This window comes from Apus apus, chromosome 1, assembly GCF_020740795.1.
Source record: "Apus apus isolate bApuApu2 chromosome 1, bApuApu2.pri.cur, whole genome shotgun sequence".
NCBI classification, from domain to species: domain Eukaryota; kingdom Metazoa; phylum Chordata; class Aves; order Apodiformes; family Apodidae; genus Apus; species Apus apus.
This window is the reverse complement of record NC_067282.1, coordinates 110,343,722-110,363,160: the sequence shown is the minus strand read 5'-3', so window position 1 is coordinate 110,363,160 and position 19,439 is coordinate 110,343,722. Positions and strand designations below refer to the sequence as shown.

At 39.6% G+C, this 19,439-nt stretch overlaps 2 protein-coding genes and 1 long non-coding RNA gene across 5 annotated transcripts in view; 1 reads left to right on the top strand and 2 right to left on the bottom strand.

The window, feature by feature from the left end:
• Positions 1-1,112: 1,112 nt before the first annotated feature.
• EIF1AX (eukaryotic translation initiation factor 1A X-linked) lies at positions 1,113-10,111 on the bottom strand. Its single transcript, XM_051634329.1, has 7 exons — positions 9,945-10,111; positions 8,914-8,997; positions 7,061-7,164; positions 5,369-5,419; positions 4,343-4,424; positions 4,144-4,235; positions 1,113-2,400 (listed from the first exon to the last, which is right to left on the bottom strand). The coding sequence occupies exons 1-7, from the start codon at positions 9,958-9,960 to the stop codon at positions 2,395-2,397; spliced, it is 435 nt and encodes a 144-aa protein (XP_051490289.1). The 5' UTR covers positions 9,961-10,111; the 3' UTR covers positions 1,113-2,394.
• LOC127391512 (uncharacterized) lies at positions 9,798-11,319 on the top strand. The gene is made up of 3 exons (XR_007891047.1): positions 9,798-9,842; positions 10,714-10,818; positions 11,027-11,319. It is a non-coding gene; the product is annotated as an uncharacterized LOC127391512 (long non-coding RNA).
• A 239-nt stretch (positions 11,320-11,558) lies between these two features.
• Positions 11,559-19,439, bottom strand: part of RPS6KA3 (ribosomal protein S6 kinase A3) — a 74,798-nt gene continuing 66,917 nt past the window's right edge. For 2 of the 3 annotated variants that reach the window (XM_051617795.1, XM_051618644.1), the window contains exons 20-22: positions 18,702-18,819; positions 16,624-16,764; positions 11,559-15,509 (exon numbers count right to left, since the gene is read on the bottom strand). In XM_051617795.1, coding sequence (XP_051473755.1) covers positions 15,387-15,509; positions 16,624-16,764; positions 18,702-18,819 — 382 coding nt within the window. In that variant the 3' untranslated portion in view covers positions 11,559-15,386. Of the gene's footprint in view, positions 15,510-16,623; positions 16,765-18,701; positions 18,820-19,439 lie in introns of those variants that run through there. The other variant, XR_007889309.1, reaches the window with a different exon arrangement.

Sequence of the window (19,439 nt, the reverse complement as noted above, 5' to 3'; positions counted from 1 at the left end):
GCTGCTGCTCTGCCCCTGGAGACACTGAAAAGGGAGCTACTTGCACAAGCTGTTTTTCCCTCTCCAGTAAAAGGGAAACAAGGGACAATAAAAATCGGCCTAGATTGGGCTATGAAAGGAGCTTTAGTAGTGGACAGAGAAATAAGATGAGGAAGTATATCCAAGGATGGCAACACAGTCTAGTATGCAAGTAGAAGCCAGATGGTATTGAACTGGGGTGTTGATAAGAACTTCAATTAAATAGGGGATTCCTTAGAACTCGGCAGAGTTTAGGCTGAGCAAGACATAAGCCTGGGAGCAATAAAGATTGGAAGGAACCTCAGGGCAAACCATAACTAATTCTGCCAGGAACAGAGCTCCCTCCTTGTCTCACAGCTGAAGTCTCTGTTATACTTGAGAATGCTGGTACAGAAATAAATTTGTTGCCACTGCAGAGTATCAATTTCTATTTCTTCTCACCACTGACCTTGCAAATTTACATTTTCCCCACATATACAATATTTGTTTTGGCAAGTATAGTTTCCATAACATTTGTATCTTCAGTAAACATTCATGGTCATTTAATAATTAACCTTTCTGCTAGCACAACTGAGAGGACAGACACCTGCACTTGGACCTCAAGACCAGTTTTGAGAGCTTTTAATCGTGTTTGGAGCCGCTCATAATCTGCTTGAGGAAAGTAATGAGCTAGGGAATGGTTAACAGACCTTCTGAAACATCACAGCTTCACAATTTGACCTTATAGGTATAGAAAGACAGTAAATTCATATACTATAAGATCAGTGGAGTAGGAATGCTATCTTGGTACAATCTTTCCCCAATATTTACCAAGTTTTTACAACAAATATTAAAAACCCAATAAATACTTGGCAAAACTACTTAACGCTGAGAAAATGTTATCCCAGATAACAGATCCATGCAAGAAAAATAGATATTAAAGAAAAAAAATAAAAGAGAGGATATTTTTGCCCTGGGAGTTCAAATCTAGCACAGAACTCCTTAAAAATTATGTAAAGCAATGAGGCCACTCCATACTTACAGTAATTTTGTTTTTATCTATTGGGGTAGTCACTTTACATCATACCAAAAAGACCGTATAACGAATACAAGTGTCAAGAATCAGATTTTTATGGCACAAAAGGAAGTTTTCCATTCATTAACCTGCTTTCAGAGTTGTTAAATACATGATTGAAGAGAGAGAAACTAAGGCTACTGCAGAAATAGTTTTTGCACGATGGTGTTAAGTCTTTATTCAGCTTCTTAACTGACTCCTCCAGTCTGAAGGTGGAGAAGAATCTTTCCATTAGTTTGTTTCAGTGACTCATTCTGGATGAATAGGTTCTTTTACTACGTTTGACACAAATCCATTTTTTCATTTATATTGTTATTCAAAGTTCACATAAGCTCTGATGTTGCACCTTATGATGTATGGAATTTAAGATTAAAATAAAACTCTACTTTTAACATAACCTTTTCTATAATGTAAAAATATTCTACATGTTTAAGATATCGAGAATGTTAAACATTCACTTTGGGGGAAAAAAAGTATTTTACGTATTTTTCAGCACAAACCCAAGGATGGATGGTCGGCACTAATGTGCCCCTGTCAAGTTGGGTGCCACCCAGTGTTCAACTTCTGCAACTACAGCTTGACGCAGAAGAGCTATGCACGCAAGACAGTTTTTAACAACTGCAATTCTGAGATGCTGCTAACTTTTTATCTTTACTTCCCCCCTACCCCTCCGCTGTCGCAAATTCACACCTCTGAAATAACGAGTGTTTTTAATTATCAAAATCAGTATAAAAATAGCAGCATGCTCCTAGACATGAAAAGCAGATTCATCACGCATTATGAATTGAAATGCAGATTTCTGCCTTCCTTTCATATTATCAAAATCTTTTTAAAGTTAACATCAAGGCAAAGGGTATAAGGACAGACACTGCATAGTATGATTTGATACTAATCTGAACTGGGTATTTGTATTTAATCAAAATCCATTATAGTTACAGGGTAAGCAATTTTTATTTCAAAATATAAGTTTAACTGGAATTGTAGTGATGAAAACAGAAGAGGGAAAACGCAGTGTTTTAACAGCCCATGTCACTGTATCTCACTTACATCCAGAGGTAAAAGCTCTAATTGGTGAAGATAAAGTATTTGTGGCATTTTCACTGAACCTTTGTGATAATCCAGCATTCTCCATTTCTAAAGAAATATAAATACTTTAAAACAAACATTGAAAATAAACCCTTTTGATGTAACAAACTACACTCTTTACCGAGAATTTTCAGTCTTCTTAAAAGAAAGGGACTTCACCCCAAAAAATAATCGAAATACCAATGTAGAACAATCCTTGGAGAAAAAAAAATCGGAATGTAAACCTCTGTTCCAAATTAGATCTGAAAAGCAAAAACACCACACCATGTATTTAATCCACATGCATTTTTTTTCAACAAGCAACTCTGTCTTTAAGCTATGTTTACAGTTCAACAGGAGACCTCCTCAACTCACTACAGTACTGTTTTTGCCTCGGTTAATATCCCATTTTCTTAACATGTGAACAAATCCTGTCCTCTTACATCCCCATCAACGCTGTTACAATAGTGACGCAGGTGAGCAATTTTGCCAATATAATTACCCATAAAGATTACAGACATAAATTAGCCTACGATTCTCAAAACCAAACCTTGAGTAAAAGGGTAACTTCCCTATGTATTGATTATCCAGATTCATTTGATGGCAAAGTTTTCTAACCATTCTTCTCACATAAACAACATAGAAAAGGTTCTCCCAAGTCTTTCATGATAACTATGACCTTGGAAGCTGCACTTCATTCTTAGGTGAAATACGATGATCTTCAGAGAGGTTACTAATGTTCTCTCTTTATGTCTTTTCCTTTCTTAAATAATAATATTACATTGCACAGCTCACGGAAGCTTAAAAGATGAGGAACTAAAACATAATAATGTTCTTAGAACAGTCTATCCAATTAACTCAACTCACTGGCTCACAAAGTTACTACTTATCCTCTCAGCCACTTGACCCTGCACACATTCATCTCTCAATTGCAAAATAAAGTGCATCATCTTAGAAAACATTTCACAGCAGATTTTACTTCTGCAATTTACTATATAATCTGAGTAACAATTTTACTACTACAATGTAAGAGTGTGCATGCTCGGGTGTCATGGCTTAGTGATAAGCAGTAACACAACAGATTATGGCAATCTATAAATTCAGGATTTTTATTAACTTCAGTAACTACTAAGATGCAGCTTTTTATGATTTTTATATGAACAGAAATGAAGACTTAAAGTCTGTTATTTTAAAAAACAGAAATACCTCAATTATTTCTGTAGTTATTATTAGATAGCAAGGTTGTTAAAACAGCAAAGGAATCAAGGTAAAACCCACACGTGTTCATGCACTTCCCCAAAACACCTACATAACCTGTGCCCTGTACGAGCAGCTGGTGTCCAGCGTACTTTGCATCAGCAGTTTATGGCTGGGCTGATTTGTAGCTGCCCTATATGGCACAGGGGCTGACCCATTAGTCTTTGTGCCTGCTCCCCGAGAGATCTTTCTACCCTACTATGCAGGGGACACAAGGAAATCACAGTAGTCTGCTCAACCTTCCTGAATAATTTGCTTTGCTTTCCACCATGAGGTTGTTTTAAGGTGCTTACACCTCAGAGAGCAGTACTGAGGGCCACACATTCAGTTCCTTCAATATAAACATACTCAGCTACATTCATGTATAGTCACCAATCTGCACAACTGCAACTCCTCATGCGTGCACACACCTCAATCATCTGAATGGAGGTGGCTACGTAAGTCGTGGGTGTCTTCTGGATCAAACAACTTTTGTTTTCTTTTAGGCATCTTAACGGTTATGAGAATGCATGGACATGTATGTTTTAAAGCAGACTTTTTGCTTAGAGGTCAACTGAAGGAATACAGTAGGACAGAAGAGAACAGAAAGTCGGCCTGCACACATCCACACCATTTTCCGATGCAGTGCCTGAGAATGTGAGCTATTCTGAACCTCTACGTATTATCTTACTTGCTTTCAACAATGAAAAACAGCTTGCTGCCAAAGATGACAGTTTCAAGCATATGATACAAAAGATGTGTTTACTTACATCATCAATATCTTCATCATCATCTCCAATATCATCAAACTGGATTTCATCATCATCTCCTGGACCAAATGTGTCCGTTTCATTGATTTTAGCTAAAAAGGAATTTACAGCAGTTAAGGAAAACACACACACCAAATCAAGACAGACCGAATATTCTTGTCCAATATGAACTTTCAATATGAAGTGATGAGATTTTTACCATGTTCTGGAAGCTCCCCATATGCTTTCAGACTTCTGGCTTCATCTGCATTGTACTTTAGAATAACATCAGCCTTGTTATCCTAATTAAGAAATTATCAGAATTTATTAGGCATCTGTGAAGAAAAATCCCTATTAAGCTCAGCAGACTAGTAACATCTGTATTATTTACAGAAGAATAGCACCTATATTATTTACAGCATAATATCTTATTCCTCCTTCCCCTTCAGTTCATAAAAAATGCTCATTTGTAAAATATCTTCATTCCTTCTGGGTGAGAACTTAATTCTCTCCTACTGCCAGTAATTTGGGAAGTTCAGTTTTATTCCGTTCAAAGTAATCTTTCTCCAGAGAACACACACAGTGAGGTATTTGGCAGTCAAATCAGGAAGTGTCAAAAATTACTGGCTTCTAGCAATTTAATATATACTGTAAATGACAGCATCTTAGAAGTTTTACAACTCCATGTATGTTTCAGAACCAAAATCTATCTTCAAATAACTGATGACACAACACTAACATTCACCTACCTAGTGAAAATGTGACAACTGTTTTCCATTAAGCATTACTTTAGGTAAAATTATGCCATTCCATTTTTGAAAATTTAAGTAGAAACTAATCAGGGATGAACTGACCTCTTAATGTAAAAAACTAAACATCAAGGCTCCAAAATTCTGACTACTGAAAATTCTGATTATCACAATAAAATGTTTGGTGCTTGGCCCAATTTCCCTTATATCACAGGATGCAAGCATCAAAAAGCTACACCTGGAAATAAAAGGTTATGTGTGGTGCCAGTAAGCACCTTCACTCAGAAAGTCACAGGGTGCAATTTAGAAAAACAAGTTGAACTAGGATTTGTCATCTACTCATGACAATCTTTCTTTAATACAAGGAAGCTAAAAGTAATTATTTAGCATAAATAAAGACAAATTCAAGTGCTAGATGGGAATTTCTGCTGCAATTTAACATTAAATAAAACTGTTTGTAAGATATTCTTCATTGAAAAATTACATGAGGTGTTTACCTGGTAGTCTCTTAAGCCAACCAATATAATATCAGATGTATTTATCCAAACCTGAAAGAGAAAACATGTGTTACATTGCAGGAATTACACTTCTGTTGTATAACACAAGACTCAAACAGCACATTCAGGTTTACTGAGAGACACGAAACTTTTCACTTTCTAACCAGTAAACTGTAAATATCCAATTTTGTATTTTAACAGCAAAGCTAATGTAAAAAATACGTTAATTCACATGTTATGGAGAGATTACTAAGGTAAATAAAATTTTTTTGAAGAGCTTCATGCCAACAAGGTGATTATTAAGTCGTAACTTCTGAGAAAACAGAAATAATCCATCAAGCCACCACTCTGTGAACTGAGCTCCACAAGGGCAAAAATGAATGGAAAACTTGATGAAGGCAACGATGGACAAAAACAGTGAAAAGCACATGAAAATTAATGGAGTTGTTTCTAGTAAATGACTATGCTAATCAGTCAAACCAAAGCCAGAAGCCTGTAAAACAGGACATGCTAATTTAAATGCACAAGACAGTTCTATTACACATCAGCCTGATTTATTTGGTGATAAAATATCTTTCAGTTGAGACTTCCTTTCCTTTAGACATGAGTAATAGAGAAGTGATGCTTTCTGTAGCAAGAAATTAATTCTGCAGCACTGAGCATTCATGTATGTACATTCATCATTACCTTCCACAGCTTATTGCAGCCTACGCAGGCAGCTAGCAGGGCTCACACTTATGCCAAAATACGTGCTCATTGGTCTCAAAAAACAAACAGGTGGAACAACCCAGAATGAACACAGTGGATGTCTGTTTTATTTGGAACAGATTATTATCTCTCTGAGAGGACCCCCTCCACACCACACACCAGTCAAGGTAAGAAAGCTGTAGCATCTGACAAAGGCAAGAGGGGACACCACCTAAAGATGGCAAAGTTAAGACCACAAACATGTACATACACCTGACTTCCCTCAAGGTACAACTTCTGCAGATCAGCTTTGCATGCAAGTGTTTTGGGAACTGATGAGTGGAGAGTGAAATTAAAGCACCTGAGGTGCCTGTGAAGCGATAAAGAAACTTTCCCAAACTGCCCTTACTGAACTATTCTCAGGTAAGTCACCCAGTGAGATAACAACTATAATTACTCAGTTCCTTCACAGGTTGAACTAAGTGGGGCATCAAACCCTGATTCTTAATGGTTTAGGGAAAAAGCATATAAAAAAGGTGGTTTTGGACAACCTGTTTGCATCTTTATTTTCCTATGCTGGGTGTCAATCTTCACCTAAACAAAAGTTCCCATGCTAAGCTAAGTACTGATCTAGTCTCAGATATAACATGCTGATTTTCAAAATAGTTATCAAGTTTCCTATCTACAGTTAGGGAGCTCTTTAGTATTTCACACACACACACAGATTTATAGAATGCAAAAAATTCGTATTTTGTAAGCAGCTATAAAATCTTCTCTGAAATATACACATCCAAAGGCAGCTCTTGAACTACAAACTTCCCTCAAAAGCCAAAGCCTGCCTATTTTTGTGCCAGCAAAACTAACACAACAAACTAGCTTACTATCAGAAAAAGTTTAAGATAGAAATAAAAATATTAACTTTTGTAACAAGCTACATACATGAACTCTTACAATCATGTATCATGCAAAATGCCACTGTTCTCTATTGCAATGCTTCAGAATTACCTTTTTTCTTAGTTTCCCTCTAATATGACATAACCTCTTCACACCATCAAAACATAATGCCTCCAGTCTTCCATTGCCTAACATCTTGATGACCTGGGCATATTCTGAAAGAGACAGTAACATAGAACAAAACTTCTAAACAAATGCAGTTTCATGAAACAACCAATAACTTTTGTCACCTTAACCAAAATCTGCTGTAACACTTTATTAAATATAAGCAGCTGAGAGGAGCTTTGACCAGCCACACAGGCTGCTGAATGTATCACAGTTTTTGTATTATTGTGATGTTAACGTTTTTCTAATACCATTCATTCTTGGTTGTATCCATGCTTCTGTTCCCTTTAACATGTTACTACAAGTAATTTTTATAGCTATCAAATCAGAGTCTGAGTTTATGACAGTATCTCAGCATCTGTTCTAACAGACAAAATCTTGTGTCATTACTGAGGAGAAAGTGGCATGTCTGTATACCCCACCGAGGTTCTGCATCCCTGCTGCAGATGCTCTGTGGAAAAAAATGCTGTTCTTGAAAGGACACATTCTGGTGTTCTCAGAAACTGTCTGAAAGCCAAGTACCAGGCTTCATCTGAAAACTGTGAAGCTTCTCTTCAACACCCACCCTCAATCTCTCTCACCTTGTATTTAATCTCCTTCCCTCATTGTGTTCCAGAAATCACTGCTGAAGTACTTCAGACACACTACTGAAGTTTGCAGCATAATCTATTACCACTTAAGCAAAAATAATAAAGCCTGTAAGAATTGTAACATTATTATTATAAAGCCTGCAAGAACTGCAACATCATTATTATAAGAATTATAAGAATTATAACATTATCTGACTTCCTATACTTGCCAGGAAAAAAATATTTCCCAATTAGCCAGAGCTGCATTTCAGAATTTTAAAATCTTTCTTCAGCACAACCTAGACAGGCCAACAAACCACATGAGAATACTAGTAACTGAGAATAATATTTCATTAAGTAGATTTTGCTTAGGAGTCAAAAGGATTTTAAGTTGTATAGATGCATTAAAATCAACTGCTTTTTTACTTACAACTGTCACAGAATATCAGAAAGAGCTCAGTGGTCACTTGTTTTACAGTGATTTAAAAAAAGCAACTGGTTAACTGGTCACTACGCATGCACTCGTGTATATGTGAGCAACCACAAGAGTGTGACACACAAGACAGGGTAAGCGAAAAGGGAGGGAAGCTCACCATCACCAAAAGGCAGGGGAGAGGGGAATCCTAGTCATCACCCTCCAGCTGAACACTCCTGTAGCTTACTTTACCTGACAGCATCCAAGTAAGTACCTTACCTACTGCTCCTGTTCTAACAATTGTTACACATCCCAGGCACCAATTAAACCAAACCATCAGGGGACAGCAGCACTGAGAGATGTACTGTTCTGCCAGGTCAGTGATTCCAGAGAGGGCATGTAAGGATCCAGGAAGTGTCACACTTGGTGTAAACAGAAAGGAGGACTGTGCATCCAAGAGACATCCAGCAGCTACTGGCAACACCAAACTGCAGCAGCTAAGCTAGCTGCTTGCAGACCCTCACACAGATCAACTGAAGGGATTTCTAGGGAACATTCACGTAGATCCTGATTTACACATGGCATCACAAATAAGGTGCAAGCTTCATCCTTGAGTGGTGAAGCTTTTTAAAATTTCCCTTTTCCTAATGTCTTCCTCCTACACTCAATGTGTCATTCAGAATTTAAATGCAACCTTAATAACAACCCCTTTCTTTATTCCACAGTAACTTTGTATTTCTCAGACATCCAATGCATATCACTTACAGTATTTGACTGGACACAATGGCACTGCCATAATAGAGCAAAAAACTCACCTTGCCCATCTTCTTTGAACACCAGTTCTCTTTTTTCTGATTCATTCTCATTCTTACCTCGTCGCCTATTTTTACCTCCTTTGCCTAAATTAAAAAGAAAAAAAGAGCATATGTTACTACCTGTGACTGCAGTGAAAGAAACAACCAGACTTGTGGGGATTTCTGTGCTTGTTCTCTATATGGCCGTTCTGACTATCCCATCCACTTTTAACGACTTTAGCTCTAAATATTTCACTGAGCAGTAACACAGTAATTAGAAGATTAGAGCCTCCACTATTTAAGAGGCCCTAGTTGTTCCGGGGTGGCAGCAGCCCCGAACAGGGCTTGCAGAAGATAACCATTTCCAGTTTTTGAGACTGCTGCTGCCAAATGCCTCATAAACAACGGTGACATAACTTGATGCACGTAACTAACAAAGAGCAGAAGAATAACCTGAGCGGTTACTGAACTGCTGAACCTCCTGACATACAGGGGGAAAAGCTTACATTCCACGCGAAGACGCCCTTTTCAAAAGGCACACACGTGGCACGGGGACTCAGTGCTCTCCACGAAAACACAGATCAGCCTTCCCCTCCCTCTCTTCTTATCCTCCTTTTCGCGGCAGGCTGGGGGAAAGGGGCGAAGCAGACGCACCCAGCACCTCCCGACGAGGCGCTCACACTGGGCCCTTGACTCCGCGGCGCCCCCGAGGGCCGACGGGCAGGGCCTCCCCTGACAGCCCAGCCCCGCCAGGGCCTCCTCCCGCCCGCCCGCCCGCCCGGCCAGGCCTCGCACACAGCGCCGGGCCGCACGCCACCAGGGCCGGGCCGGGAGCTCTAAGCGGCCCGGAGGACCCGGCGGCGCGGGGGGGGGGTGGGGGGGGCGTGCGGGAGGGCTCCTCCGCCCCCTCCTCGCCCCGCCCGCGGGCACCAGGCCGCGGCGGCTCGCACGTGAGTCGCGCGGCGGGCGTGGGGAGCGTCCCCGGGCCTCCCCAGCGCGGCGCTCCCCGGCCCGGGCCCGGGCCCGGCCCAGGGGCAGGGGAGGCTCCTCACCTTTATTCTTGGGCATGGCGGCGGGCGCTGCGCTGCGCCGCGCGGGGCCTGCGGGCGGTGCGGCGGGGTGTGCGGGGTGTGCGGGGCTGCGGGCGGGTCCCCGAGGCGGCGGCGGCTGCGGGCGGCGGCGGCTCCTCGCGCGGCGGGGCCGGGCCTGGCGCGTGCGTTCCGGCGGCGGGCGCCGCTCTGACCCACAGTGCCCCCTGGCGGGCGGGCGGACTCGCCGCCTTCCAGCTGCGGAGCGGCCGCGCATGCGCCGCCCTGGCTTTCGGCGGCCGCGCAGCTGCGTGGGAGGGAAGGAGGGAGGGAGGGAGGGAGGGAGGGAGGGAAGGAGGGAGGGAGGGAGGGAGGGAAGGAGGGAGGGAGGGACACCCTCCCCGCTCCATCCAATCAGTGAACGCTCCGAGGGGCGGGAAGCGGCGGCCAATCAGGGGCTGGGGGAGGCGGGTGGAGCGGCGGCGGCGGTGGCTGCGAAGGGCGGTGCCGGCGGCCCCGCTGCTGCCCCCCCCCCCCCCCACCCCCCCCCGGCCGTTCTTCGTCCCCGTGAAGCGGCGGAGCGCGGGGGGCTGCGAGGGCGTCTTGGGGCGGCTGGTGAGGAAAAGCGAGGGACGGGTCAGAAGCCCAGGGGACGCCTCGCGCTTCTCGCGGCGCGTGAGGCGGCGCTGCCGGTACCGTGAAGGTACCGTGATTCGTGATTCGTGAAGGACGAATCACGGCGCCGGGATCCCGCTTGTCGTGCCAGCCCCCTTTCGTTTTCTGTTGTTCCCAGTGCTTCCCAGGCCTTACAGATCGTCAGGTTCAGTCGAGAACTACTTCCAAGGTGTTTTCAGGCCGGCGGGACAAGGCCTGCAGGGATGCCTGCCCCAGCTCCAAGGTGTGTCCTTAGGGGCAGGCTCGGGGCCGGCTCCCTGCCCTGGCAGGGGTGCTGGGCCTTGGGGCACCTGTTAGCAAACCTCTCTGGGGCTGAGGACAGCCTTCCTTGGGTACCCTCAGCAAGACCGCGCCCCGAGGGCTTGCGATATTCTCGGTCATTATTCCTGTCCTTTTGTGGAAAACTTTTAACCATCTTCCATCTTTTCCAGGTTGCAAGGCTAAAAAGGATGACCCTTGTAAGCTTCCAGGTCAGGTGAGCTGCTGAAGCAGGCAGGCACGCTGCTTACAGAATACTTAAGGCACATGCTCTCATTTTCCAAATGTTTAAAGCTTCATTAATGAATCAGTAAGCCTTGATAGCCACCTGTCAGATTTGCCTTTGTTCTCCATGTCCAGAGCAATGCAGACCTTGCAAATATTATTTATCAGCCTACCCTTAAGTTGTACTTTTACAGTGGACTGCTGTCCATACAGGGTATTAAAATAAAATATCCTTGCAGTACTCTGATCTTGCTGTGTCAAATATATTTGGTCCGCAGCACCTACTGAATACAAGTGTTTTTCCTTTGGTTCCCCATGTACTTTTTGCTAAAAGTGACATTTTAACTGACAAATGCTTATTAAAAAATGGTTCTGGTTGGAAAGGCACACTTGGTATGCTGCAAGTGTAGTTCAGTGTTAGTGGTGAACTAACAACAAATTTTATAGGCAGGCAGAAAAATTACTAACACAAAAAACCACTTTAAGATGTTTGAAAGTTTATTCATAGTAGAAATTTCAATTTCTTTTGAAGACTACAAAACCTGCCATTAGACAGGAGTACAAGCAATGATACCTTTCCAGAACTGTTCATAGTTACATCTGGAACAGTTCTAATTACACATTAATAGCATGATTGGAACATTTCCTAGATCAGACTCTTGAATAAAACAATCATTTAAAGTATTCAGTACATTTTTTTTTTAAACTAGCATTTCAGTTCTATCACAGCGGTGCCAAGCATCTAACAGATGCTCTTGTAATGGTCTAGAACAAGGTACGATACCACTGATTTCCTGGAACAGTACCTTAGACACATGCCATGCTGAGAAAACTAGTATAAAGTATGATTGTATAGAACCGTAGAAAAATATTTTATCTGTGATTTTGTCATTTTTTAAAAATGTTTTAAGTAGACTTCCCCCCCCCCCAACTAGGTTGCAAAATAATTACATCCCTTATAAGTACACCTTCCCTTTGATTAGGTCAAGAGTATCAAGATAAAGCTAATAATTTACATCATTTGCAGAAGTGAAAATCCATCTATTATCCTTTGCTGCTTACTAAGGACCAGCATACTTTGAATCCTTTCCTTCCAATAATAGAAAAGCACAGCTTTAGTTGGTTCACCACATTTACAAAAGCAAAACACACACAAGGAAATCCCAGACATGTAAATCTATTTTCTTACGCCCTTGTCTCTTTAGAAAAAAGTTTTAAATATTCTCTTGAAAAACTCCTAGTAAGTTTCAATGCTATAGTGAGTACGAATAAAGAACTTTGCCCTTACTGGTATAGATGGCATGTAATGATCATAGCTATACTCTTCCCTGTGTTCTCTCATGCTCTCAAGCACAGGAAGTGATAATTTCACACTATAAACACCATGGCCTACATATAGAAAATTAACCTGTACCTGCAGTTCTCCTTTTTTATCCTCTATGACTCTTTATCCTAGAGGCTCTTGCTATGCTTTGAAGACCAAGAAGCAGTCCAGCAATTCATTTACATCGTGTGTCATAGGTACATTCTAATAGAAGAGTGCTGGGATCTGAAGAAGCATTACGTGGATTTCCTTACAGCTCCTAACAACTGCAGCTACAGAAACGTAAAAATGTGAAAGTTGCAAGCATGGACCCAAAGCAGGAGGCAAAATACATAAAACCATGGAAGTCTAGCCTGTAAAATATACTGCCTGCATAGATAGGCCCTTTATACCTTGGTTTAGAAAGCAGCTTAAAAATATAGTGGAACTAGACTTCAACACAAATATTTGAGTTAGCATGTGCTAAACTGCCTTGTTTTATTAGCATTTAAAATGTTCACCCTATCCTGCTAAATACATGGTAGTAAGATCTGTGAGGTCTAGATTAAATTAACAGCCTAGTTGAGAATGTAAATAACTTTGCTTCACTATTTGGCTAATGACCAGCAAGCCTGAGGGCCACAAAATATGGCTAATGTATTTTTATATTATTTTAATTTGGATATTGCCAGTAGTGAAGCAGCTTAAAACTTCCTGCTTTAGGCCCGTTCTTGGCCAGGTACTTAATATATATACACAGAGAACACATGAGGAATTCCTTCCTGAACTCAAATGCTATCATTGACACGCTACCATGCACTGCCATCCCCTTTATTTCAGTCTTGTTTATTGACTAGATCTGAAAGTCTTCAGATTGACATATTTAAAAGCCACTGTTCTTCTGGGACTGCAAACACTGACAACGAAAAATCAGAGAAAAATGCTTCTTGAAGGAAGGGTAGATGGATCTGTACAGCTAAAATGGAACTTCAATGCTAGAGCAAAAGTAAGGGAAGAATGCTAACTGTTTGGAAGAGCAGAGAGTTCACATTTCTGACATCTATGGTAATTCAAGAATCCTTGTTCATTAAACTGATTCCTTAACAATTCTATGATGGATTAAATATTAACATTTTTAAGGGCAATAAAGGTGGGATCCTTTACAAGTCTAACAAAGGAAGCTTCTCTGAAGAACTCAGAAAAACTCGTGGCAGAAGGAACACTCTTACATTCATTTAGAGCAAATCTGTGGTGTCATAAAGATGATTCTCCCTTTGGACAAACCTCTGATGATTTCAGGGAAACTAGCAAACTAATCACCATAAAATACATTTAATACAACTAAATCAAGAAAATACCTTCTTATGCAAAACACAAAATTGCACCTTTTAGTTTCTAAATTGTATTACTCACATGAAGCTGTTCACCCAGATCCATATTTACTAAAGCTGGAATTCCCAGGAGCCATTTTCATATCTGGAATGAGTTGATGAGGCATACTGTTTTGGTGGCGTGGGGTACTCATTGTATTCAAATGCATTCCAGTGCACCTTCTCATGTGGGCAACTGATCTTTCAAGACTAGCCATCAAAATCTGCCTTTAATGACTTAAGACACCAAGAGGCCAGGAGTATTAAAAGTTTGTATTAGTATTTAAAATGAGTCTTTCAACCTCATTACAAACTTGCTTCCATCTGGGAAAAAGTGAGAGAGAACACTCACTATGAACAGCTTTGTTTTACCTGAATGGGACTATACTATTTTCATGGTGTATCATAACGACACTTTCTAATCCCAGACAGATCTGGATGACTCTTGTCTCATTTTGCTTTGCATGTCAAAAGTATCAGAAAATATCTGACAGAACATCAGATCCATCGTTTTGCAACCACAACGAATGCAGCTTAAACCTACTTTTTGCAGGCAAAGCTGACATTAGATTTTGCTTTATCTTCAATGCTTTCTTCTGTAATGCCAACATTTACTGAACAAATCCTTTGCAGCTTAAACAAAAGTCACAGAAAAGAGATAAAATATTAACAATGGATTATAAGAATAAACAATATAGAAATGTCCTCTATCAGAAAGTATTTAGCAATGATTCCTGAGTCCAGAGATTAGACGGGAGAGAATAAGAAGGAGGGGTGGAGAAACAAGAGACAGAGTTAGATACAGAGCAAGTTATCTTTTCTCTGGGTTATATTACCTGTTTATATATAGTATGGTGGGAGATCCACTGCTTAAATTCTGAATACTATAAACAGTATCCAGATTTTCATAACATGACATGCAGCGTCAAAAACATGGAAATGTAGAAAAGACATAGGCAAGAAGAAATACATATTCATAGTATTACATTCAATAGCTGTTTAACAGTCAGGCTTCTTTTAGAGCTGTCCAACAACACTGATTAATCCAGGTGAACTGTTTAATCAGACTTAATTGTCAAAATGATTAATAATATCTAAGTAAAACAAGGCATGTATACATTAAAGAAAACAGCACGGAAATGTACTGCTTGTGAACTGTTTACAAAAACATACAAAATGTTGGATGGCACAAAGTATATAGTGCTAATATAAACAGATTGTTTAAGCTAAGTGCTTAACATAAACTGTCCATCTCTACCTGTAACAAAGAATATTTTAGGGGACAAAAAATATTCCTTATAAAAATAATGCTATATGGTGCAGAGTGCTTTATTCAGTGTATTTTTGTCAGAGGTGGCATTCATAATTCTTCTGGTTTATTCAGTCGTGAACATGATCGTTTTCATGGTGTTTCCACCTGTCACTCCATTTGAAGCTCCAGTAAGATCAGTAACTTGCCATCAACAGTTTAAAGCGAGAATAGATGAAAGCAGCAGCAGCAGCAGGAGCAGCAGCATTATAGGTACCAGCTGGGACAGAGTGTGCTTGCAGGTATCTGTCAGATATGTGCTACCTGTCGCCATGATTTGTGCTATCATCTTATGCCGTGGTACCAAACATCTGGTTGAGGTCACTTCACAGGGCTGTTGAGGTAATTTTTTTTATACCTCTCCTCTGAGCAAGAGTGGAACGGCCGACTGGCTCCAAAACTGGTGACTGATTACGGTTCAAAGCAGAGTAAGTTGCTGCCATTGCACCCTGTGGAGCAGAGGGGAAAAACCAAGAAGAGTACATTGTGACTGATGCAAACCCTAGAGATCACACAGTGCTAAGTGCCAGAGATCCTGAACAAGCTTTAACTTCCAGTTTACTTGCATCTACAAAACAAACATACCGCTGCATCGCTGCAACACCAGCAGTGTTAGGAGGAAGTATTTTTTAAGGTAACCAGTTTTCAGATCAACGTAAAGCCATTTTACCTTGCTTAAAAAAACAAACCCAAATTGCTAGATTAAGTTCTTTGGGAAGTGAAACCCCATCGGTGGGCTGTCTCTGCTTATCACTTACATAATCATTTCTGTTTTCAACAGAATATTTTAAAATCACCCACATTATTCAGCACATGAAGATTTATTTACAAGAAATGTTAGAAAGTTATGAGCTGTGGGATCAGAACTTGCCCCTCTTCCCACTTGTATTTTTGGATGCTGGAAATTTCTAGTAGCTGACTCAGTTATATTCTTCAGAATCCTTTCATGTTGCACGACAGTGATTCTTGGATATAGGATTGAAGGCAGGGTGGAATACAGAGAAGTAGAATTCAGTTATTTCTGATTTCCTTCTACTTGTTCAACGTGAAAAAGTTTTAGGGTCAAAACTAGATCGTGTTTCGGACCCAATGAAGAACAGTAACGATACCATATTAATAAACACTGCCTTTCGGACTTCTTTATAGCTTAGATGGTGATCATGAAGTATACTGCTTTCTTTTAGTCACTTATGATTAACCTCCTCTGAAACTGTAAAATAAGCTAAACTATTTTCAGCTTCCCTGAAGCCACCTGACAACATTTTCACAATCAGAAGAATGATTTCTTCTATGCCATTTTTTACAGGAAGTTAAGCCTCTAGGCTAAGTCAAATACATTTCAAACATAAGAAAATGTCTTTTTCAACTGTATTAGATTTATTCTCCATGAGTAGGTTCTTATGAAATCCTATGACATACTACAAGTTCACTTTATAGCTTAGTGTGACTCCTCATCATTCACTTTTAAATAGTATTTAGAGGAAACAGTAACTTAAAAAAAAAATAGAAATCCTTCTGTTTACACTAATTTTGGCTAAGCATCTTTAACAAATATCTACTTACCTTCACTAAATGCGGAGCATCCTGCCTGTTCAGCTGGTATTGAGGCAACTGGTCACAGTGAACTATCCAGGGGTGACTAAGAACTTGGGCTGCAGTTAATCTTTGATGTGGGTCAACATGAAGCATTTTTGAAACAAGATCCTGTCAATAATATACAAAGAGTCAATGCAAATAACAGAAAAACCCCAGCTTTAGAAAAGATTACTGTTCAAAACTGAAGATTTTACTCTGATAAAAATTTGCCCATAGTGTCAGTTTGAAACAGCTGAAAAGCTTCCCAGCAATGCTAACGCTATACCTTTTAATTATATAGCTTAATGTATGTTTGGTAACACAATAGGTAAGTATCCAATTAAGTGAAGCAAAATGCACAAACAAAAATATGCACAGTGGGCTAGAGGCCCCACTATACCAGTATTTTTTTTTTAACAATGACAAATAGCAGATATGTAGGAAATTTGAATTGAAAAAGGAACAATTGAGAAAATAAAGATAATATTTTCCTTTGCATGTCTTCCCCAGTGTCTAACAATCTTTCAACAACTGTGAAAGTTAGATTGGATTTTAGTACTCCTGCTGGCAATAAACACCCCTTAGTGATTTTTATCTCATCCCCCTTGGAACTAATTTCACTGCTTGTACTTTTGCTTTCAACCCTCTTCTCAAGCATAAGCCACAATTGTTTCACAGTTCTGTCTTAACGATCCCTAATTTCCCTAATAAAATCATCATATGAGAAAAGAGGAATCAATCTCTCCTTCTTTGTATCAGTGAAATGATGTCTTTTGTCCATCATGTCAGTCAACTCTGCTGAGATGAAACATCGTATTCTATTTACTCTTTTTAAATAGAAGTAGCTCTTGACATTTGAGATTTTTGCCTTTATTTTAGTACATCCTGTTCAATCATCCTTTCAACTTCTCTTTTATCTTTCTCAAATTATGGTAATGAGAATTGCATACAGCACTCAAGATGATGAAAACAAATTTATACAGCAGCATAATATTTTATAGGTGACTTTAGATGTCAGTCAGTAAGGGTCAAGCATAAAAAACATTTCTACATTAAGCTGTGGAGAAACACATTTGGTTGGCTACAACTGGATTGAAGATAATTTAAGTTAATTAGCAATACTGGACATTTCCCTATAAAACATGACTTGTTTTGTAATTAAATAATTACAAAATAATTATTAAAAAGAAATCTAAGATTTTTTTTCTCATAGATGATAGGTTTTAATTTCATTCTAGACTCCTGAGTACAACTGAACAGAATGTCACTGAAGGGAGAAAAAGCTGTTACCTGATGAGTATAAACATGTTATTCTAACAGGTTGATTTTTCAGTCAAATGAATGATATGACTTGTAGGAAAATGCTTCAGTTATGAGAACAGTACATTAGAACACACCTCAAAAAACAATTAGCATGAAAGAGCACAACACATGTAAATATTTTTTTGGGAAACCTCTAGTGCTTTACAATAGCTACATAGAAGGGCCACAAAGGATATTGCACACTTGAGTTTCGAGTTCTAAAATAATTGCGTTGTCTAAAAGAAAAAACTGCTCAGATCCTAATGAGAGAGTATGAAATGAACTGTTGTAAGTAACTCTGAAGAACTGACCCAAACCTAAAAATGTGAAAAATTATTTTTCTAGCCTGAATCAGTGGGATGTATGGTAATTCTTGTAACATTTTCATTATCCTGATTTAGACTTATTTTTGAATGTCATTTCCACATGAAGTTTTATTACAGCATTTTTCATCATGAATGAGTGTGCATGCCTGTGAATACTGATTAAATTTCTAAGGCCACTTGTTCATGAGTACAGTATAAGGCACATCTGTTTTTTCTTCCTAAATGCAAGTGACTGTTGAAACATGAAAAGATCATAAACAGGAAACAAACTTCTAGGCACATAAAGGATCAGATCAGTATTTTAAAATAACAATGGGTGGAACTTACCCAGCCATATATCATATAGCGTATGAATATCATATAACATATACATTATAAGTAACATATTACGTTGCAATAGTTTTCTTATTCCCCAGAGGACAAAACAAATCTACTTGCCTTAGCTGTTTCTGAAACAGTATTCCAATAACCTCCGCTGAGAGAGAACTTTCCACTACCTATTCGGGCCAAAATCTCCTCCGGGGTATCATCAGGACCATTTGCAAAAGGAGTGTAGCTATTTAACCAAACAATTTCAGTGTTAATAACTTCCATCATCTGGACACATTAGCTGCTATAAATCTGATCATAATATTCAGAGAGTTCAGCACACTATATGCAACAAAGATTCAAACAGCTGTAAAACCCAAATTATTCTCAACACCTGAAAATGCACAGCACTGCAGACTACGTATCTGTTCTTACTGTAGGCATTCCCTCTATTTTGGGTCTGAATACCAGGTTTTTCCCATAGCAGTCTAAGCATTAATGGATCCTGAACTACAGAAAGTATTCCTTAAGCCTTCATATTTTATTGTTATAATAAAACAAGCTGTTACAAAATTAAATGAAAGAGTTTATGCTGAGATGGGACAAGAATAACTGCTGATTTGATACTAGAAGATGCAGCAGTTTTTCCTTGCTTCACTACAAGCATTTTTGCTGCTACCAGAATATCCACAACCAAAAGAGATACACCTAAAATCAAATATGCTTGTCACTTATTTTAAAACGCCAAAAATTACTCTAATTATGTTAACACTTCACAAAAGTGACATCTGAATAAACCAGCAGAAAAAGATAATCTATTTGGCAGGTGCAATAGCAAATAACTTTTGAACTTATGGTACACTAGTT